This window comes from Molothrus ater, chromosome 6, assembly GCF_012460135.2.
Source record: "Molothrus ater isolate BHLD 08-10-18 breed brown headed cowbird chromosome 6, BPBGC_Mater_1.1, whole genome shotgun sequence".
Classification (NCBI taxonomy): Eukaryota; Metazoa; Chordata; class Aves; order Passeriformes; family Icteridae; genus Molothrus; species Molothrus ater.
The window spans coordinates 14,211,721-14,235,195 of record NC_050483.2 but is presented as its reverse complement, the minus strand read 5'-3'; the positions used below and the strand labels follow the sequence as shown (position 1 = coordinate 14,235,195).

At 41.4% G+C, this 23,475-nt stretch overlaps 1 protein-coding gene across 6 annotated transcripts in view; it reads right to left on the bottom strand.

The window, feature by feature from the left end:
• Positions 1 to 23,475, bottom strand: part of KCNC1 (potassium voltage-gated channel subfamily C member 1) — a 123,225-nt gene that overhangs the window by 16,279 nt on the left and 83,471 nt on the right. The window contains exons 2-4 of one of the 6 annotated variants that reach the window (XM_036383309.2): positions 22,189 to 23,122; positions 5,411 to 5,599; positions 1,225 to 3,438 (exon numbers count right to left, since the gene is read on the bottom strand). In XM_036383309.2, coding sequence (XP_036239202.1) covers positions 3,302 to 3,438; positions 5,411 to 5,599; positions 22,189 to 23,122 — 1,260 coding nt within the window. In that variant the 3' untranslated portion in view covers positions 1,225 to 3,301. Of the gene's footprint in view, positions 1 to 1,224; positions 3,698 to 5,410; positions 5,600 to 22,188; positions 23,123 to 23,475 lie in introns of those variants that run through there. The other 5 variants (XM_036383310.2, XM_036383311.2, XM_036383308.1 and 2 more) reach the window with 5 other exon arrangements.

The following is a 23,475-nucleotide window of genomic DNA, read 5'->3' as shown; positions in this document are numbered from 1 at the left end:
TAAATTTCCCTTAGGATTCAATGCAATAACTTGTGAGATTTTCCACTTCTCTTGTTTCCCTCACCCTGTGTTGTCAGAGCTGCCACTGTTGTGCAAGGGGAGCTCTGGGGTCAAACAGATCTTAAGCATTATAGCATCTCTTGAAGGGCAGTGGATGGTTCTGTTTCTGAAGGGTTTATAGAAGTCACCCAGAAGACATGGTTACCTCAAATCAGACTGAGCAGAGAGGGGAATCTAAATTAAAACGAGAGTGAGGAATGTAAAATGTAGCACAGAATGACAGTTGTCCCCAGCCTGTCCTCTAAGGCTCAGATAGATGCAAAGTGCAGTGGAAGGTGAAGACCTACATAGGATTTACAGGGCTGAATTGTTGGTATTCCTTATGGTAACAGAGAATTAGCACTGGGCCCTTGAGTCAGTGTTAAATAAAAAATGGGGTAGATAAATCTATTTCTGGATTCTTAATGCGTTATAAGAGGAAAAGTTGTTCATTAAGCAAATCCTGGATGAATCTGGATCTTACCTCTGGAGGTAAGAAATTTATCTTCTGAGAATGACGGCATAGAAACAGTGTGAGAAAAATAGTTCTTGGGAGAAACTAAAGCAGAAATCAAGTGCTTAATGCTGTATCAAGGACTACAAAGGAGTACTCTAATTATGTACAGCCTTTCCTCTATTCCTAAAACACAGCTTGAGGTCTTCCTTGTGTTTCTTTTGGAGTAGAGTTTTGTGATGACAAGGTCCAGCTGCAGTTGGGGGTTTTTTGTGTATAATTTAGCACTTACCAGAGCCATGAGCGTTTCTTCTGTTTGGTTTTTTTTTTTTTTTTTTTGGGTTTAATCTCTACTTCCTTCAGGCTATAGGGAGGATACTATTCCTTTACATTTCCATTCCCGTCAGTAGTTGCAGATGCTGTAGGTTGCCTAGAAGATTGCCAGCTTTTTTGAAGTTCCTCACGTGAGGATAAAGATGTGTATCCTTCCTTTATAGAAGTACTTTACCAAAATTGCTCAGTCAACTACAATGCTGTTGGCACATAGTCCATGGTTGTCATTTGTAGCATCTAAAATGAAACTTAATCCCATTGTGTTTCTCAGATCTTACTGGTGCGTGTTTTGTGTGGCAAATCAAGTGTGACTCGGACACGTGGATTTCTTTCCATTTCGGATCAGGTGAAGTGGTGTGGCTCAGTGATGAACAAGTGAAGGACAGGGCCCGAAGAAGTAAGAAAAACTGAATTCATTTAATCAGCTAAAAAGACAAACATTTATTATTGTTGGGGAGGGAAAAGGAAGATACCTAGATCATTATAGGGGTTTTTAATCTTCCCTTGTAAAATTACTAATGGTGTGAATTCTTTAGACATCGGTTGTATCAAGTGTTTGCAGGCTTCATTTATTATCTACTAACCAAAATTAGCATTGTAGAACCAAAGCAATACCAAGCTTTTCTCCTACATTTCTGTTGAGAACACTGTATTTATTCAAGATTTTAGAAGCAAGTCTCTGGAAACCCCTGATTGCTTCAGAAAAGGATTCCCCTTTACACTATACAGCAGGCACTGAAACCATGATACAAAATTTATTTTCATGCTAGAATTGTTTTGCATAACATTGTGCATGCATTTTACTCAGTACTAAATTGCATACAATGCTGTTGTCTTGTTTCTTAAACTTTGAGACCATTTATACTTGAGTATTTTCCTGATTTTGTACTATAAGTCCCAGTTTTAAAATAACACCTCTTTGTTTAAAATTCATACTGATTACTTAATATGAACAATTTATGAAGGGTCTTTACGTTGGATCTATACATCGATAAAATACAACATAACCAGAGCTGGAAAATTAACCAGCTCTTACTGTCAGGTCCGAAGGAAGGTCCCATGTGTCACAAGCATGCCAACAAAAACAGACAGGAAAAAGTTTTTCTTATTTTTTATACACTTCTAGCTGGATTAAAAGTTCTTGATTTCCATGTCGGTGTGATGAACTGTGAAGGCGTGGTCAATATGACCGATGACTGCCTGATTGCACTTTTTAAAACCATTACTCTTTATCTTGTATACAAAAAGAAGCGATCCATAGCAAAGAAATGTACAGTTTTATAATGTTTTACATTTTCGCTACAACAATGTATGTAAAAGTAAAGAGCTTTGAAAGAAAATATATAACTTTGCTTTTTTTTTTTCTTTTTTCTCCTTAATCATACATTTGCAGTGTTTCTTGTGTGTGTGTTGTTTTGTTGGTGGTTTTTTTTTTTGTTGTTGTTGTTTTTTTGGTTTTTTTTTTTCATTTTCATTTTTGTCTTCATGCAAGTCATGCTTTGGAACAAAAAAATAGATTAAAAAAAAAGAAAGGTCTTCTACAGTTTTGTTACATTTTGGCCGTAGAAAAAGCCTGCATCTCTAGTACAACTCCAGAACCACGAAGAATCATCCATAAAACCTGCATGGAGCGAGTTAACTTTGTCCAAATGAGAAGGTCTTCTATGCCTGCACAGTTCCACAGAGATGTTTATTAGCCATCAATGTTCATCTCCATCTTGCCTTGTCAGGTCACTCTGACTGCCTCTGTTGGCATATATTTAGCAATGACTGGACTTTCTTTGCAAAGATCTGCATGTAAAGAATACAATCAGTACTTGAGCTTCTTCCCTGCGCTTTTCACATCAAGCTCGGCATCTTAGTGTTAAAGGAAGGAGGAAAAGGTGAGATAGCTACATGCAGAGGCAGCCATATTCTTCTTCAACAGGATTTTTTTTTCCCATGCAGTCAGCCAGACTGAGACCTCTCTACAGTGTGTCTGAGTATTGCTTTCAGCTTAAAATAGGTGCCCATGCAAAGTTTCATCCTACTGTGCTCGTTTGCTCAAACTCCTGCAGGGTTCCTATGGCTCAAAAATATCCTGAGAAAAGCAAAATCTTCCATCGTTGGCATGTTTCAGCATCGACTAAACGCCTAACCCATTCCATACAGAGCCAGTAGATCCACCATTAGCCACAATAAGCATAGACTAGCAGGATGCACCAGGAAGGAAGCCATCTGGTGCATCTACCCTTCATCCTATGTAGTGATACCATGCAGCACGTATGGCCCACCAGTGCTACGCCAATGCCTGCCTATTGTCATCTGAGTGCTATTTAGGAGTGTTGTCACCTAAGCATCAGAAGTAACACCGTTTGCAGCGGGTGCTACTGTGAGACATTGCATCTTCAGACTTAGTCACCTGGACTATATGCAACATCGCATAGGCTAATTGAAAGTAAAGCTTTTTAGACCATTCTCTGCTACTGATCCATGCTACAAAATAGATGGGATGGGAGACCAAGAACGTCTCACTGGGCTAGGAGAGCTGTAGGGCGCAGACACTGAGGATAATCCTATCGCTTTTCCACTTATGCCAGCTATGCTGTTAAGGCTCCGTGACATTTCGTAACCTTCATTTAAAAGAAAAATGCAAAGTACAGCATTGGATCAATGACAGAATGGACTAAGAATGAGGTCAACATCGTAGCCAGTTCAATAGCATCTGCATGCACGGACATGCCGAGAGTAGTATCGCTTGCAACATGACTCAGAAGGCCGTTGGAATACAGAAAAAATTTAAAATATGTACATTTAAAAAAAAAAAAATCATCATTTCTCAAGATGGTCAGGCTATGTAATTGATCCTACAGGCAGCAACATGGTTGTACCCTAAAAAAAAGAAGAGTCAGTGGGAGGGATTTTCTATGTCTCCGTCATACACTCACACATACCTCTCCCTTCCACTTCATGCATTGTGACCTCAGGCAAAATTAAGGTTTGTGGTATCTTTGTGGGGCAGGAGGGGGACAAGGCAGCAAAATCCATAGAATTGAATGTGTTGCTGTAGAGATACTACTCCTTTGTTCTCAGCATTAAAAAAAAAAGAAAAGAAAAAGAAAGAAAACAAAATTGCATGCATTCAATTTCCCTCCCTCCCTCCCCCCTTCTTTTTCAGGCATGCACGTAAACAGCTCAGCAAGTGTACAGAGAGTTGCACAAACTATGGATGAAATTCTGTTGGAACAACAATTAAGATGCTCTCAACATGTTTCAAACAGGCCAACAATATGCTGACGTATATTACTCTTTAGCCAACCAGCCTCTGTTTCATTCAGGAACGAGAGGAGGTTGCAGTGCATCATGAAAACCATACATTCCCCATCCCAAAGGATGTGCCATTTGGAGTGTTCCCCTGATCCACTGGAACCACCTGAACTCGCCCAGGCTGAATGAACACGGCCAATGCTTATCCAATACAGAATCAAGTAAAACGCTTTGCTACAAAGGTAAATTTTAGAGGATATACTTTCATATGAAAGTCTTGTGGTCCTACTGTATCTTTGTTGATGATAAGCTTTAGACTTATAAATACATACACTATCTGTAACTGGCATTTACTATAACTATTGCCCATCATACAATGGCACATGGGAATTCCATACTCCATACTCAGTGTATGGTTATGTCATACAGTCTTTGCAGTTTTAAAATATTGACTCTATCTTATACTATATACAGTACACCAGTGGTAAACACTGATTCGAAGAGAGTGAGTTCTTTTCCAATTTTCCCATTCCTTTGATGCATATAGATGTAGATCTAATTTTGGGTTTGTATGGTTGCCTCACATTAAATTATTTAGCAAAACAGTCTCTTTTAAGAAGGGAATGCTTTTTTAATGGGATTTTACTTCTGTTGCTAAATAGATTATTCTGGCCATTAGCAAACTACTTCTGAGAGATTCATACCTGTCAGAAGTCTGAGAAACTAACTAATAATGATTTATTTATGAAAGGATTTTAGATGGATTATTTTCTGATTTTAAGAAACCTGTGCCAACAGATGTCCATGCTTTTCTTTCTCTCTTGAACTAACCAGCTATGAATATCCAAATATTTCATTTTAGTGCTCTGTTAAGGTCACTAAATAATAATTTCTTATTTTCTTGAGTATGTTTTGCTTTTGTGTTTTATCTGTTCTGTCTGCCACCTCCAAGTCTGTGCTCCTCAGAGTCTGATAAGCTCTGTGAGCTTTCCAAGTGGCAAACTTTCATTGCTATGATAGATACATTAATTGGTCTCTCCTTATGGGATGGGCTAATTTAAGGACATAGTAGAGCATCCTCCACTAAAGCTTCCTGCACCAGCTGGGGTGGAAGACTCGACTGCCTAGCATATCTGCACAGGGTAGTTACAGCTCCTCAGGCTTTTCTTTCTGAAAGAAATAGGTTAGAAACTCCAAATGCAGACATCAGGTGGTGGTTTCCAGCCCAAACGTGCATCTCTACAGCAAGCGCACTATCGCGTGCTACAGCTAAGCTGACTTTCTCTTAGTTATTTAAACCAGTTGCTAGCTATGTGGTACAGGGCCCCAGCTACATACCCTTTCTTATTCCTCCATCAGGCGGGCAGGGATATTCCCCGGTTGATAAGAGGAAGCAGGGTCCATATCTCTCCCGAGTGCCAGAGCGGGTAAAGGGCAGGCCCTCATCAGGCGTAATAGCCTGGTCTATGTGGGGACAGTCTTCGTTTGCCAGCGCCGCCTTGGCCACCTCACCATTCAGTTTCGAATCTTCAAACATATAAGCAGAAGGCTATTGAAACACTATGCACTGTTTATTAGAGTTCCAGCTGCAAATTAAGGGTTCACAGCTAAAGACTTCTATAGCGACACTCTAAAAGGTAGCACATCTGTCCTAGACACTGCGTACATGTGCACTGCACCAAAATAAAATAAAGTCTGTTAAGTGGGAGGAGAAACAAAAGATGATCCCGTTAGGTGTGACAGCAGCCACCTGTACGTCCGCACTGAGGGGCCCTTTCAGAAGGGGGCGTGCAGTGGTTCCTAGTCCTGCGAGCAGAAGACCGCGTTAGAAATCAGAGTATGTTTTTGCATGACATTGGATGGTGCATGGATGACCTGTTTGTCATGGAGCCTACTGTCGCTCAGAGCTCTGGAGAGGCAGTGGACTGAGAGTTGTTTGAGTATTTGAGTATATTCTGTTTGTGCTGGTTTACACCTGTGTGCGGTATTACTGAGGGGGAAATTCCTGCTCTTCCCCTCCCCAAAATTTACCCAGATGGTTTTATAGCATCTCCAGTATCAGTCATGCAGAATGGCTGTACACGTTTTAGACACACAGAGTACGTTACTATGGAAATACGACAGCAGAACGTGGATTTAAAGAAAACCCAATCCATTTTCTGATGTTCTCCTCTGAAACACATACAGTATTTGCAATGCCACCACAGGACACTACATACACAAAACACTACAGCAGGCCATGAATTTGGAAACTAGATAGATTAAAATTTACTCTTGGCTGTAAATAGTGACAATAGGTTGTCAGATTTGCCTATTTTGCTCCACACATTCCCATGAGGATAGACTGAGAATCATATGTTTTCTCTGTGTGACTGGGTTTTACATTTATAAAACAATTTAAAGTGCTATTTAGTGTAGGATTTTTTTAGGGTTTTAAAGTGCAAATTAAGTGTATTGAGAATATACTCGAAATATGGCACGGCTCAATATGAGTATTTTGGTTGAAGGGAAGAAAAAACAGTCAAAATGTGCTTTCTGAAGCTCCACAAATGCTGAGATATGTTAACTGAGCAGTACTGGCAGCATCCTACACCTCGGTTGCACAATGCTTATTACCTAGACACTGTAAGGCAATGGGTGATCCTGCAAGTCTTTAAGGAAAGAAATTCAATGGATAGACTTAATTTCAGTTCCCATTCTACATTGATGTATTAGCTTGTTCTAAATGCTATATAATATCATCATTTAATTTGCAATTGTTTTGAAGCCAACTAATAAAACAAGCCTCAAAGAAAAAAAAATACAGTTAGGTAGAGTTTGGAGGTATGATTTTGATCCTCTGATGGACAACAGATAGGTAGAAGGCAGAAGCATTTTCAAGTTATGTTTGTTACTTTACATACGCACACACACACACACACACACACACAGAGGTGTACATGACATGCACTGTGCACCTATCATGCACCAGTAATTGCATTCTAGGCCTTAATTTTTCTTCTATTTAGGTGTCACTGGTTTGTCACAACATAAACTGTCTTTGCTGCACATCTCACCTCTGCCTCCATTTTTCTTTGTGTAGAATCAGCCAATTATTTCCCCTGAGAGGGATGTAGTAATGTTTTGTTGTGTTCTGTGAGCAATGAAATAATTAGGTCTCTCAACACATTTAAAAATGTGGCAAAAGCTGTAGGGGCGTTTTAATACTTGTAGACACTAATTTCAATAGGATTCTTAAGTTTTAAGGTTTCACTGCATTGCAATTTCTTTCTGTTCATAAGAATCACTATTTAATGCCACTCTGAACAAAAACCTGGCGCGGCTGCCATAGAAACCGTGACACTGCAGGTACTGAGCCATGTATTTAAAAATCACTTAACTGTGTTTGGGGAGAGCTGCAGTCCTCCTGGGGAGGAGCAAAGAACTGGGCTGCTTCATAAGCCTCTACTGCTACAAGCTGGTAGCTCTAATCCTGAAATGAGGCAGCTGAGTCAGCAGAGCTCTGCACTGAAATCTCTGAGACACTCACTGCTGCTCCTGAGCCCAGGTTTGCAAATGAAATTCTTGGTGATCGAGGGCAAATTGATCCATTCAGGAGCTCAAAACAAGTCTGAGCAGAGTGGTTGTGGGTCAGGCTGCTCACTGGTAACAGCCATTGATTCTTTTGGGAGCAGCTTGCAGGCTCTGTTGTGCTTGAATGGCAACAAAATTGACCTTCTTCAAATTAATTTCTTAAATTGCATTATAAATCTCTAGTAGCTTGAACTGGAACTTGCTCTTACAGCCTCTTCAGGGTCCCTTAGCACTGATGATTTTTCCTCTATGCTTGTTAAAATTCCACAACCTTGTTATTTTATTTCCATTCAAGAGGAAAAGAAGAGAGAAGCTGGAGATGTGGGCAAATTACTGAACTATCCTATTAATGTCCCTTGAACATTACAGTCATGGGCCATGCCTCGGGGATCACATTCTGGATAGCCGTGCTAATCCACAATGACAACTTGGGTGAATATTTAGGAAGCAGAGAAATTGCCAGCACAGGACACTGCATCTATTGCTGGTGTATATAAGTAAGTGCTAAGTAGAATAGTTGTGTTCCAAACCACTAGCTACAGCACCTAATTCTCTGGAGGTGTGTGATTACTCTGTTACAGGAGTAAAGAAAACATAAACATCACTGATACCATCAGTCCACCGTTAGAAGTTCCCGTTGTTTTAACTAGCAGATTGACATGCTGAACAATTTTAGGAATAAGGTCTAAAGATGGAATGAAATTACATTATTTCAGGTTGATTTCTTAAATTTCTATTTACATGTTTGCTTTTTCCAAGACTGACCCTGTGTTTGAGAACTCCAGATAAAGAAAAACTGTGCAAGCATTGCTGTCTGGTGACTCTGAGTCCAGTTATACTAATGACAACTATTTCTAGGTGCTTAAAACTTCTAAGGGTTGATTTTGGCCTAACAAACTCATGAGCCCTTCCATCCCTGCTAGCAGAATCTGAATTAGGCTCATCAGCATTTTTTGTTCTTTAGGTTCTGTTCTATGAAGAGAAGTCAATATATCATCTCTGTTTTACAGATGGGTAAAACTACCATGCAGTGAGGTGACTTGCCTACTGCTAAGAGGTTATTTACAACACTTGCCTACTGCTAAGAGGTTATTTACAACAAAATCTTCTGACTCTCAGCTTGGCACTTTATCTCCCTAATTGTCCTATCTGTGAATACCTAGCTAACTGCACCAGCTCAAAACATTCTCCTGCAGAGATTTGGCTGAGAGGGTGAAGAAAATATTCAGCATATTTCCCAGGTGAATAATTTGTGTCACAACTACATCATTTGTGTGGTTTCCACTTGCTTTTTTTTTTTCCCAATCTCATCCCTCTTCATTTGTAGAAAAGTACATTAAAATGCCTTGTGTGTTTCCAAGCAAATGCTGGATTTCAAAGTGGGGGGAAAGAATTCTGAAAAATATCCCTATTTAGGAGAACTGCTGGATTTTGCATTTATGTACTCTGCTTATTGTGGAGAAGCACAGTAGAGCTGCCCATGTACCTGCTGCTCCATTACTCATCTCTTTTGCCACAGCAAATGGTTGTAAATTGTTACAGTGGTTTTACCAGTGCTGCTGGTTTTGATTATAATCAAGAGTCTGACACTGACTCTCCAACTATTTGAATTGCACCTTATGTTCAGAGTATCAGTGGACATAATTGTATGATACGTTTATTGACCTCAATCTATGCTTAGAAATGTGGCACTTGGGCTGAAATGGTTCCTGCATGGGGAAAGTCACCCCAGTCCTCTTCCCTGGAGCAAACACTGCCATTCTCCAACAGCTGCCAAGAAACAAGTTCATGGCCTACCCTGTAGGTATTGTCAGAAGTCATGTTGGGGTCAGGGGTGGTGGCAATTCTCCCTGCTTCATCTCAGGATTGTAGCTGTGCCCCCAAACCCCCACGTCTTCCTCTCCCATGTGTTTACAGACTTGTGCAGTGGTCACTTACTCCAAAGACTGGATGAGTTGAAAGGTACTCTCAGAGGGGATAATTTTCAGTGTTTACAGGATCACTTTGACTGAAACAGCGTGGAGAGAAACCTCACAATCCATAGCAAGGTATCCAAGCATAGTCACCCACGAGTCAATGTCTGAACACATGCACAGTGACAGATTTGTCCACATTCTGCTAAAGAAAATGGGGTTTTCTCAGCTCTAGATCAGAAACAGAGCAAATAGGAGACATAGTTTTGGGGTTTTCTGGTCAAATGAGGTGACTGACAATTTCCTCCAGAAGAACAGAGAAAGTGTTGCTCCTACCCTTGTTTAAAGATTGAAAGAGATAAGGACAGAGCTTGAGTACCTATAGCTTTCCTAAACAGACATTGGGTGACTTCAGAGCTTGTTTGGAGGGGAGGGTTTGACAGGCAGGAAGAAGGCAGGAGAAGCTGACAACAGGGCCAGGAAAGTAAGTTTCTTGAAAGATGAAGATCTTGCTGCTGAGGAAGTCTTCTCTGAGTAAAGTTACATTTCACATCCCCACCCTATGTACACCTGAAAATTAACCCACCACTTCTCTAGATCTCAATGGTGCTCTTATAGTCCTGATCCATACCTGGGACTGCCATTATTACTGTTTGTGGATAGTCCCAGCCCTGATCAACTGAGTGTCCTTTGGTTCTTTTTCAGAACATGAGGGTCATTTTCATTTTAAATGTGCCATTAATGTTTACAGTAGCTGCCTGAAGAGTTTTATGAAGAAGGATCTCCATGAGATTCCCTAAGAGCAGAGACCTTTAATCCAGCTGACTCCCTGAAGAAAGTATTGGCATGTGTTCCATGAGTTAATTACTCTTCTGTATTTCAGTCCTGTCACACTCTCCTGGTGATGTAAAAGGATTGTTACTGTGGCAGACATTATCTGTGTCATACTCTGCTGGCAATGGGGAATTCTTCTTGAGAAGATGGGTTTCCCTGGCTTTTGGGATCGTGACAGAAAGCTACAGGAGCAGGGGTGGCACAGCTGAGGTGAGGGTGGAGAATTGCTGTGCTCTAGCTTTTCTTAGCTACAAGGCTCTTATCTGGAAGTGGGAAGTAGAGCAGCCGTGAGGCTGCTGGAGGACAGATTTTCCCAGCTGTCTTTTTCTTAAGAAAAAAAAAAGCAAGGATTTTACATTCCTTTTTGCATCCTGGTTTTGCAGCAGCACTTTTTGCCTGATAATTCTTGTGTTAAGCAAATGATTATGATTAAAGTAGGAGTAGAATTCAAGTATTCAAAGATATTTACTTTCATTTGTGGAGGAGTTAAGAGCTGCTTGCTATCTGAAAATATCCATTGACTTTATATACCTAGATTTTACTTCCCAGGTCAGCCAGCTAGGGAATATACCTCACTGGACCTGTTGTTTGTGAACAGAGAAGGGCTTGTGGGTGATGTGATGGTTGGAGGCATCTTGGACACAGGAATCATGAAATGATACAGTTTCTGATTCCTAGAGAGTAGGAAAGTGGGGTCAGCAGAACTGCTACCTTGAACTTCTTGAGGCAGACATTAGGAGCCTGGTTGACAGAGTCCCTTGGGAGGCAATCCTGAAGGGTAAAGAAGTCAGGAAGGCTGGACATTTTTCAATAAGGAAGTCCTAAAGGCACAGGAAAAGGCTGTCCCTGTGTGCCAAAGAATGAGCTGGTGAAAGGAGACCAGCCTGGCTGAACAGGGAGATTGGCTGGAACTCAGGAAAAAACAGGGTGACTTTCCCCTCTGGAAGAATGGGAGGCAGCTCAGGAAGACTACAGGGATGTCATGAGGTCATGCAGGGAGAAAATTTGAAGGGCCAAAGGCCAACTAGAATTCAATCTGGCTACTGCCCGAAAAGACAATAAAAATCTTTCTATAACTACATTAGCAACAAAAGGAGAGCTAAGGAGAATCTCCATCCTTTATTGTAGGGGGGATATATGGTGACAGAGGGTGACCAAAAGGCTGAGGTATGTAACACCTTTTTTGTCACAATCTTTAATAGTCAGGCCAGTTTTATTCTGGGTCCCTGAGCTGAAAGACAGGAATGGGGAGCAGAATTAATCTCCCATAATCCAAGGGGAAATGGTCAGTGAACATTAAGACACAAGTTTTCAGGCCAGAGGGGTCCACCCAAAGGTACTGAGGGAGCTCATGGAATTGCTTGCCAAGGCACTTTCCATCCTTTATCAGCAGAACTGGTGTGCTGGGGAGGTTGGCAAATGTGACATTGAGTTACAAGAGTGGCCAGAAGGAGGATCTGGGGAACTTCAGGCCTGTCAGCCTTACCTTGGTACCTGGGAAGGTCACTGAGCAGATTGTCCTGAATGCCATCATGTGGCACACGGAGGACAACCAGGGGAATCAGGCCTAGCCAGCACAGATTTAGGAAACACAGATCATGCTTGGCCAACTCCAATATATCCCATATCCCATATCTCCTTCTATAACAAGGTGACCCACTTAGTAGATGAGGGAAAGGTTTTCTACAGCATTTTCCTAGAGAAATTGTGTGCTCATAGCTTGGAAAAGTGCACTGTTCATTGGGTAAAAAACTGTCTGGATGGCTGAGCCCAGAGACTGGGGGTGAGTGGATTCCATCCAGCTGGCAGCTGGTGCCAGTGGTGCTCCCCAGGGCTTGGTGCTGGGGCCAGTCCTGTTCAAAATATTTATCAATTTTGTGGATGAGGGGATGGAGGCAGCCTCAGTCAGCTGCAGACACACCAGGCTGGCTGGCAGTGCAGATCTGCTGGAGGGCAGGAAGGCTCTGCAGAGGGATCTGGACAGGCCGGATCCATGGCTGAGGCCGGCTGGGTGAGGGTCAGCCAGGCCAAGGGCCGGGGCCTGTCCTTGGGGCACAACAGCCCCAGACAGGGCCACAGGCTGGGGCACAGGGGCTGGGACCCTGCTGGGCAGAAAACGACCTGGGGGTGCTGCTGACAGCAGCTGGACATGAGCCAGCAGGGCCCAGGGGGCCAAGAAGGCCCAGGGCATCCTGGCCTGGATCAGCCATAGTGCGGCCAGCAGGACCAGGCAGGGATTGTCCCCCTGTGCTGGTGAGGCCACACCTTGAATCCTGTGTCCAGCTCTGGGCCCCTCACTGCAAGAAAGACATTGAGGGGCTGGAGTGAGTCCAGAGAAGGGAAATGGGGCTGGTGGAGGGTCTGGAGCACAAATCCTGTGAGGAGAAGCTGAAGGAGCTGGGGGTGTTTGGCCTGGAAAAAAGGAGGCTCAGGGGAGACCTCACCCCTCTCTGCAACACAACTGCCTGGAAGGAGGCTGGAGCCAGGTGGGCTCCAGTAATAGGACAGAAGGAAATAGCCTCAAGTTGTAGCTGGAGAGGTTTAGATTGGATATCAGGAAACATTTCTTCACCAAAGGGGTTGTCCAGCATTGGAACAGGGTGTCCAGGGAAGTGGTCAGGTTGCCATCCCCAGGGTTATTTAAAAGTTGTGTGGATGTGTCACTCTGGGACATGGTTTAGTGGTGGACTTGCAGTGCTGGGTTAGAGGTTGGACTTGATGACCTTAAAGACCTTTTTCAACCTAAAGAATTGTGTTATTCAATGATTTCTCTTTGAGATGTTGCATGGAAAGGAAGTACTTACAGTTAAATTCCCAACTCTCTTGAGTCTCTTGAAGTCAAATTCCACTTTTGTTAGCAAGTTGTTTCTGTTTTAGTTGCCTGGATAGTGTTTACTCTGCATTAATATTCATTGTCCACTCATCAATTGCATCACTATAAATTACTGTATTCTTTTATGCTGGACTGCTTGAAAACTCTGCTGTGCTTCTTCACTTATTAAGAGATGGTCAGAGCATAACAGCAAATCAGGTAGTAAAGGAACTTCACACCGAGACAAATAAGCTTTTCTTGAGTTAGTACATGACTATAGTGATTTCTGAGTTCCTGACAATTAAGAATAAGCAATAAACTTCATGCTGTCCCTCTGGAAAGTGATCAGAATGTCTATCAGCTACTTTTTACCATTCTTTAAAACTAGTTTATGGGAGTAATTGGGGAAGATTGTAAAACAAAATGGTTTGCTCAGGACATCATTCAGCAAAGTAACAATTATGCTTCTGTGCCAGACAATCTTTGGCTACAGAAATCAATTTTACAGGCTACAGAGCCTCATACAGGATTAAGAAATGTGAATCCCATGGGTGGAGACTCATTTTTGTTGTTGTTTAATCAGGTCCTCAAAGTGAAAGGGATATAACTATATTACATTAGAAAAAGAACTATGTAGAAGATATGTTAAACCACAGACAAAGGATGACAAAATGATGAAATGATGACTTGGAGAGTGTGAAAGGAAGTTTAGCAGAGAGAAGAACAGCATAGAAAATATGGGTTTAAGCCTTTGAAAATGAGCAATGATATGTTGACATAGGCACCATTGGTTTTTAAATGAGAGTGACAAGAATCCTAGATTGGTAGGTTTGGGAGTGTTTTCTTCTGGAGAGTAATGAAAATTAATTTTTCCCATGCAGACTATCTGAAAAAAAAGAAAGTAATTTGACTAAATAGCTCTATTTTCATACCAAGTACTTACTCTTTGCATTAATACCTCGCATCAGGTTTTGTGTCACAACCTCTGTGAAGTTACCTATAGTCTGTGACATTCCTGGTTCTTTTGCAATAAAGAAATGTTTTGTAATCTCCTCGGCTGCCCAACATGGAGCTCAGGTTGATGGGAATTGGAGAAAAACTTCATAGAATAAAATGTGACAGTCTGTAACATACACAAGTCGCAAGCAACGTAGAGCAATAACAAGTAAATGTTAACAAACAGAGCGAAAGAAAGAGAAAAAAGAGAGAAATGTGAACATGTAAAAGAATTAAGATTCCTATATAACAACTTCATTTTAGTTACCCCAATATTCTAAGGCCATTAAATCAATATCTAGGTATGTTATTATAGTTTCCTGGTTTTTATATTACTGCATATTTTGAAAGTTCTGAGTACTGAAGGACTTTACACTGCACGAGAGCAGAATTTAGTATGCTACATGAATTATGCAGAATCCTTCCAACCCAACCTACCTCTTTAAAATTTACTCACCACCAGGGTCCCTCCAGGAAGCCGTGTCCCCCAGGAAAGGCACTCCAGTGACGGTGGTGACCGTCTCTCCCAGTACTAACTCGGCCAACATAGTAACGTCACTCCCAGAGAATATCACCCTTGACAGGTACTACTTCTTGAAGTGAGGTGACAGTATGTTGGCTGCCTACCTACTGGTACTGCTAGAGAAGTACAGGAGCTCTAGGAAAGTCGATCCAGTGCATCTTGCTATTTACAGGCATTATTGGATATGTGCTTAATGCAGAGCTGAGAACGGTTGCTTCTGGAAATCCTGCATTGCAAAGAGCTCTGGAAGATCCTTCCTAGTTTCATCCTGATCCTCTTGGGGGTTTACTTATACCTACCCTGAACATCTGAGAGTCTCACTAACACCAGGGGGATCATTGACAGGTTACAGGAAAATGCAGTCAGGTGAGTCATGTTACCACCTTATATTGCTGCTCTGAGGAATACAGTATGATGATCTATACAGTATGGAAGGTGTCTGAGACATGGAACGTGGATGAATGAATACAAAGAACAATGACAGCAGGAATGGTAGAGTGCTTGTTATTCTGGCTTTGTGTTTATATAAACAGACAAGCAAGTCAACAAAAGGCTCAGAGAAAATATCCAGCAAGTATAGTCCAAGAGGGATACAAGCAAGTGGACTGGGCACAGAACTGGGACCTCATACCCTACACCTCTTTGCCCCTGGCCTTTTGTAGTAACAGGTAAGTGATCTGGTGTGTTTAATCGTACTGCAGCAGAAATGCACTTGTTGCATTGCCTTTTCTTGTATCTGTCCTGCAAACACCAACCATACTCAGTACAGCAGAAGGAAGAGATGCCAAGAGTGTCTTTTTCATATTCCAGGAATGCATTCTGCACTGGCTGGCATGGGAACCATGTGCTTGAGAAAGAGGATTTACCATATTTATATCTGCTTTGTGCTGGAGGATTGGCACAGGTTGGCCTTATTTGGCTGAAGTGCTTGTATCTGTGTTTTCCCATGACTCCAAGTGCCTTGTGCTCATTAGGTTATTAAGGCATAAAAACTCCTAAAATTTATTATTTAGTTCTGCATTTGTTTTTTAGCTTAGTGCAGTCCTTTCCCTAAACACCCTCAGCCCCAGCTGAGGTCTACAGGGTTTGTATGGGGAGATTTTCTGAGATTTCTAATTTTAGATTTTTTTTTTCACATCTCACCTAGTGCCAGAAAAAAAGCATGAAACATTAAGCACTGTGCTTGGATACATAGCTCCTCCTCTTTGTTTTTAAATTACTTGACATAGAGGATGTTATTTTTTGAAAAAAAAAATAACATTCTAAAGTCAACAGTAGTACAAGTGACACCCACCAGTTTTATCTCTACAGGAAGTGACAGATGAATAATTGTACAACAAGGTATTACATTATATTAGTTATAGATTCTGCTTTACGTGTGACCCTCAGCTGTGAGGTTGCAGGAATGCCACATGGGGCAGGGGGCAAGGAATAGATCCAAAGTGCTTCCACAGAACTGTAGGCACTTAACTGACAATATTGAATTAGAGCTGCAGTCACCTGTGATCTCTTATGGAGAAAGGCACCCCCAGAGGACAGCTCAGGTCATAAATGAGTGGATTACTCTTGGAGGCTGCCTGGTTCTTCCTCTAATATAAGGGGGACCACGGACAAATTAAAATTAAGTTAGATGAGAATAGCTGAGTGTTATTCCTTTTGTTTTGAGCTGTTAGCAATTTCTCCATTAGATCCCGAAGACTCCATCATCAGTGATATCAAGATGTGATCATTACCTCATTTGCTATTTTGGAGTGAAGAGTTTTGGATTTTAAAGAATAGGAAGGCTAAGTATAGTGAGGAAAGAAAAAACACCTCCCTATATCCACTGCCTTTTTAGTACTTTTTATGTCCAACACCTTTAAACACCTGAGCTTTTTGAGCTGAAACAGACCCAAGCTCTTAGCAATTACTTTGCCATCTACTGTCCATCTTACAGAGAGGGGAAAAGGTTTTATGGCACTAAAATTAGATGAGACCTTTTTTATAGTGTTCAGAGACACTTGATCAGAGAATTTGCTTCCTGGAGGTTTGAAGGACCACCAGAGTAACTACATACCTATGGCTTTAACAATGCTTTGTTCTCCATAAAAGCCACCGAGGTTCACAAGCTGCAGTGAAATGTTAGGCAGCAGAAAGGGCCTCTGACAAGAGCTGCCTAGAGTTCCCAGCTCCCACTGAGCACTGGCACTAGAATGACAGTGCTCAGCACACTTCTGACGTTAGAGCCAGTGTGTTGCACAAGGAATAAGGGTTATTTAGGTTATGATGACAGAAGAGATGAAAAATGAAGCCCTGAGAAAAGAGCAGCTCCTTCAGAAAGCATGAGTGATAAAGCTGGAATGGGTAATTCCACACGATTTCTTTAAAAGGAGATCAGCTCTCTCTCAGGAAATTGCATTGAAATAATGGGTTCCTAACATCACACTTTGTTCCAGTTCATCTGACCATGGAGTACACTGGAGTCAGTGCAACTTTGTAGCTCCCTTTTGTCAGTGTTAGACTTGGATTACTTTAGCTATTCAGACATTAGGATAGTCCAGGAGTGGGTTATTGAAAATTGACTTTGGGGCAGAGAAGTAAAAGAACCACAGAATGTTTTTCTGAAGCTGAAGTCTGTGTTAGTAATGACAGATATTACCCCTCTCCTCTTAGCTGCCTCAGTTCTAGTAATTTTTTGTGTATTTTACAGCCGTGCATTGAATACAGAATTTTGCCACAAGTACATTGTGAAAGAGCCTGCACAAGGATATCATTGGAGTATAGCTTAAGTGAAGATGCATGCAGAGTGGATAAGAGAGGTGAGAAATTCTTAATTTGGCCATGTTAAAGTCAATATAAACCTTTTTTGTGCTGATGTTGTAAATATATATATGAAAAGAATAAAAGGGTGGGGTAGATCTCTGAACAAACCCCAAATAACCTATCTCCTTGGCTTATGTATTATGAATGCATTCTTTAACCATTGCTATGTGGCACCAGACAGTACTGTAGGCATCAAATGAAGTTATGAATTCTTGAATTCATGTTCTAAATTTCTTTTACACGTTGGGAAGTTACATTCACTGCTTCATCCAGTGACAACTCTGAGATGTCACCATGCAGTGAACCAGTCCAGCAGGTGAGCACACAGCTCATGTAAGAGAAGGGCTGAGGAACTGGACAACACTTTAAAAACAAAACTGAGAGCTTTTAATATTTGTTTTGCAATTTTTGAGGTATTCTTACAAACTTGCACCTTAAAATATTTCACTACGTACTGAATTAAATTCTTATACCTGTAGGACAGTGTGAGGTTTAGGACAAAAGTCATGTTTAAGTGGTTGGAACTATCTTTTTCTGGTTTTTTGGTGGTTTTTTTTTTGTTTGTTTGTTTGTTTTGTTTTTGTTTTTTGGTTTGGTTTGGTTTGGTTTTGGTGTTTTTTTGTTTTTTTTTTTTTACTTCTGTTATGATACTGACTGCTTAGAATACTCAAGCCTTGAGATAAAAGACAGTCCAGCATAGTGTTGTCAAGCATAGACTATGGTTGACTGATGCTTTTTTAGTTGTATTCAACTAGTGACTTTGCCACAGACCTTTCAAGTAATCTTCCTCAATTAAATTAAGCCCTGTGTCAACCGAAAATATTGGAGATTATTTCCATTTTATCTTTGCTGTCCACTTAGCCTGTTGGGTATTTGATTGCAGTACAGTGGTTGTCCTGTATAAAATGATGCCAAAATGAAGCCCTGATCTTGAACAGGGCCTGTAAACAGCACTGCATTATAACAACATTAATCCTTTGACATGGAGATGTTAGAATTTGGTGGGTGTATGTTAAGTGAGGGGGAACGCTGTTTCTCTATAGCTTGAGATATCCCCAGGTAAAGGAGTTTTGGTCAAATTGGTCAGGTGAAATCTGCTGCTCTGTATCAGGCCCAGTTTCACCAGGCACTCTTTAAGCAGACAATGATTTGTATAGAGGAAATTTCTCCTTTCTTAATGCTGCTGGTGAAGGTCTGCCTGCAGCTCTAGCTCTGCCATCCTCTACTCTGAAATGCCTTTCCTCCCTTTTGCTGCTTTCCCAGCCACCCACTGGTGGGATCAGACAGGATGGAAAACAGGAAGAGCTGCTGCAGAAAGGGGAGGTAAGGTAGAATGGAACTGACATTCTTAAACTCTGACAGATTAAAATCAAGTGCTGTTAATTAAAGATACCCTCCTGCCAGGTGTAGATTAGCCCAGGACTGAGCTGCTGAGAGTGTTGGGGGCAATAAAAAGATTTAATTCAAACCTGCCAGTCTTTAAATTCAAAGCATCTTTGCTTTGGCTGCAAATGACCACAGCAGCTTTGGCAGCAGCTGTGCAGCCTGTGGGCAAAACTCTGCTGTTTGCATGCCTGTGCCAGGAAAGTGCTCCTTATCCTGGGAGGAGGCACTGGGCAGAGCTGTGCTGAGCTCTCTGTAGAGCCCCCTTGGCCCTGAGGGCATGGCCCAGGAACAGATGTGAAGTGCTGACTGAAGAATGAGAAAGAGAGTTCATGTGTAGAACTACTTCATGCTCAGCCCTGTTTGGTGATGTGTTTAATCACTCCACCACCAATAATATATGGAATTAATAACTTCATGTGATGTCCTTTACACTTGAGCAACTAAGCAGGCTTTTTGTTTTTTTATAACATATTGGATACAAATCACACGATCTTATGTGACCTAGACACTGTCACACTGAACCTTTACAGTTAAAAATTACAAGTAATATGCTGGACAACTTGGACACTATTTTAGAAAAGTTAGGCACCCATTCTGTGTTCCTAATGCAATATCAACTATAATATTAACTATAGCTAGTTGTTTGCATTTAGATGATGTTAACCAATCTAAAGATTTTCACTGCTTGCAAATCCCTGTTTTCATATAGTGCTGGTAATGGTTTCAAAAACAAATCAGTTACTGTGAATGCTTCATGTTACAGAAATGAAACTTAACATCCAAGGCAATGCAGATCTTGTCTTAACAGTTTGGTCCTGATGTTAGTATTTTTTGCTTTTCTCCTGCACACATATCGATCTTTCCCTATTTAGAGACTAAAAGATGCAGGCAATATTTTTTTGCTGCTAGTGGTGCATAATAATTATAAGAAACAGAACTCCAGCTACAGTGTTACAATTTTGTTAGCTGAAGTGTAAGTGTGCTTTGTTGCTTCTTAAAATATATATGCTTGTATATGTATATAAAAATAGTCTCTCTTAATTATTGCAGAAATAGATAAGTTGCTGCTACTATCAATACTTCATAGATATTGTGGTAACAGCTGAGTTTAGAGCACTGACAGTGGCAAAACAGTTCCACATTGAACCAAAATTACATGTATTCTCAGGATACCAGGGTGGAATTGTACTGAACTTGTAGAGTTCCTGGTCCTCCAGTTCCCAGGGAGGACCAGGGTAGATAATGGAAGGAACTTTATAAAGCCAGGGATTTCTGAGCTGATTTCACTCTGTAGCTGACTGCTAAAGTACCTCAGAGTCTGGCATTTCTTGCACCCTGTCATGGGGCAGTAGGCACATTGCTCATGGTAGGAGACACACAATACTGCTGTGCCCTCTTTCCCTCTTGATCCATGATGCTACAAAAGCATCTGCTTTATGAGGAAGTTTGCTGCTTGAACATGAGCAGTGATAAGCATTTGCAACCTGAGGGGAATGGATGATAGAACCATCGCTTATGTGCGCCAAGGGTACAATTGGTACAGTCTATCAGTCACGTGAATTGTGATTGGCCTGTTGCAATGGAAATAGCCTTTAACAAAAACAAAATGAAAGCTATTTACCTTTTGAATGGATTTTACATACTTGCACAGAAGGGAAAAGAAATAAGAAAGGAAGAGAAAAGAGAATAGGAAAGAAGAGAAACATTCCCACCAGCTCTTCCCCTCCAAAATTAGCATTGGCATTGGTGAAGTCACACACAAAGGAAAGTCTCACTTTCTTTGTGCTTCTCACAATGACATCAACATGCATGGCTATGAGATGATGAGAAAATATCTCACTCACAATGAGTAACAAATCAGAATTTTCTTCAAAGCAAAAAATGATAACACAAGACCATCATAGGTATATGCTAGCTCTTCCAAAACACCTGTTTTGAACTCTGTGTCTGTTGAGATCACTTGGCTGGCGATCTGTCCTTTCTAATATAATGCAGGGGGACATTCTGAAAAGGCTAAGGAATGTCTACTATGCAACTTGGCTGGAACATCTGCCAAAAATGAATTTGGCATTGTTTTCAATGTGGTTATCTACTTTCAAATTACTCCATAGAATAGATAGTGATATTCCATGGGTAGAGGTAGATTATGGGGTTTAAAAAATCAAATTGGAGCCCCGTAATTTTGTGTGCTATAGGAGTCTCATAGAACTGAGATACTCCCATAATTAACCACTAGCCATGGGATATTATAATATATTCCATGGTGACTAGTATTCTTTCCATTTCCCTCCCCACTCCCAGTAGAATTAGAATGGTTAATTTAGCTCTGGTTTCACCTATTGCTAACATGAATCAGTACAATTAAAAATAAGAATGAGGCAATCACTGTTTAGGCCAAACCAGATGGTAATGACCAGTCAGACCTTTTCCAGTTGGCCTTTGCTGCTAGAAGGTTGAAAGAGCTGTAACTCACCAACCCATACTTGCAAAAGGAGCATGTTTTAGAAAATGTGGTTCAAAACTCGTCATAGTTCTAAATGCTAAATTCTAGTGCAATATTATAGAATAGATTGATTTGCATGCCATGGAATAAACATCCTTACATCTAGTCTTGTCTCAGAGTGAGTCATTTTGCATTAGTGTCAAGAATTTGAGCTGTTGTTCTACTTTGCAGTTAATCATCAGAAAGAGACTGGATTGTCTCATGAATATGCATGATGGTATAGTTGTCCCTTCAACTTACTAGGCACCTAGTTTCTGTAATGAGATGTACAATATCTGCCATTTAAAACAGCTGAAAGGTCCCAAATGGGAACAAATGAGAAAGCATCTGGCTGTTTCGAATTCCAGCCCTGTTTTGTCAGAAAGCTCTGTAATTGCTGAGTACTTGGCTCCTACTCTGCTCTATGAAGCATTCAGCTCTCAGGAGCCTCTGAGATGCATTACACAGTCCAGCAACACAGCTGTAGAACTCTCAAAATTCTTCCACTAGATGTAACAGCTTTCCAAAATATCTTGAGACTTGTATGCCCTTAACCAGGACCAAAGTTTGGGCTCCTAGAGCGTGCTCTCATCTTTAGTTTTGCCGATCAGCCTCCACTGTACCATTTGTCCCTGCAACCTAGACTTCACACATATTATTCACTGTGTGATGGTGGGACTAGAATGGATAAATGTGCTACCCATTGCTCTAAGAAAGCAGTCTGGCTGAATCTTAAATCACTACGCGGGATGGAGGTTAACGGTCAGATGGACATTCCTCTAAGAGGTTTCCTACCTGCTCTGTTAATTTCTAAAATTTCTTCTTGGGCCAGTGGGCAAGTGTCGCTCTGAGTACTGTGGTGTGGAGAGTTTACGACAGATTTACAATAATTGGGGGATCCCAGCTGGGGTGGCCTCGGGATATGCTTCTTTTTTTTCTTTGGTAGCTTCTGCTTAGCCATAGCTAAGGAGTAATACATTCCGAAATTGTTCACAATGACAGGGACAGGCATGGCAATGGTCAGCACACCAGCGAGAGCGCAGAGGGCCCCCACCAGCATGCCTGACCAAGTCTGAGGATACATGTCTCCGTAGCCCAGGGTCGTCATGGTGACAACAGCCCACCAAAAGCCGATGGGGATATTTTTAAAGTGTGTGTGTTCACTGGCACTAGGGTCATTTGGTTTAGCACCTATTCTCTCGGCATAATAGATCATCGTGGCAAAGATTAAGACGCCCAATGCCAAAAATATGATGAGCAGCAAGAATTCATTTGTGCTGGCACGGAGGGTGTGTCCCAAGACCCGCAACCCGACGAAGTGGCGGGTCAGCTTGAAAATTCGCAGGATTCGCACGAAACGGACTACGCGGAGGAAGCCCAGGACATCCTTAGCAGCTTTGGAAGACAGGCCACTGAGTCCAACCTCTAGATAGAAAGGCAGTATGGCCACAAAGTCAATGATGTTCAAAGAGTTTTTGATAAATTCCACCTTGTTTGGGCAGAAAGTGACTCTCATCAAGAACTCAAATGTAAACCAGACCACACAGACACCTTCGATGTAGGTGAGAAAGGCTTCTGTCTCTGCTTCCCTGTAGTGCCGCACCTGGGTGTCATTCCCGATGAATTCAGTTTCTGTCTTGTTCACAATGGGGTTAAATCTCTCGTGGGTCTCGAGGCAGAAGGTGGTAATGGAGACCAGAATGAAGAACAGGGAGGCAAATGCCACATACTGTGGAAAGAAAGATATGAGAGAAATGTTAAACTGTAGGTTAAGTACAGGGGCTTTGATTCTGAAACATCAGGGAGAGGCAAGAGCTGTATTAAATGTGAATTTAATGCCAAGCTTTCTTCCTGTGGGCTTAAGATGCCAAGTCTCACCTGCAAAGACAGCCTAACATTCAGCCTGGGAGGGAAAGCAGTATATAAGTACATGTTAAAATCCATTCTTATACAGAAGATAGTGCCTTAGTGAGAGTGTACATTTAAGCAAGCACTTAAATCTCAGGACTGTCTGTGGGATTTAAGGTTAAAGACATATTGAAATTGTACTTTCCTGAACTTGGTCTTCTGTTACTTCCTTGC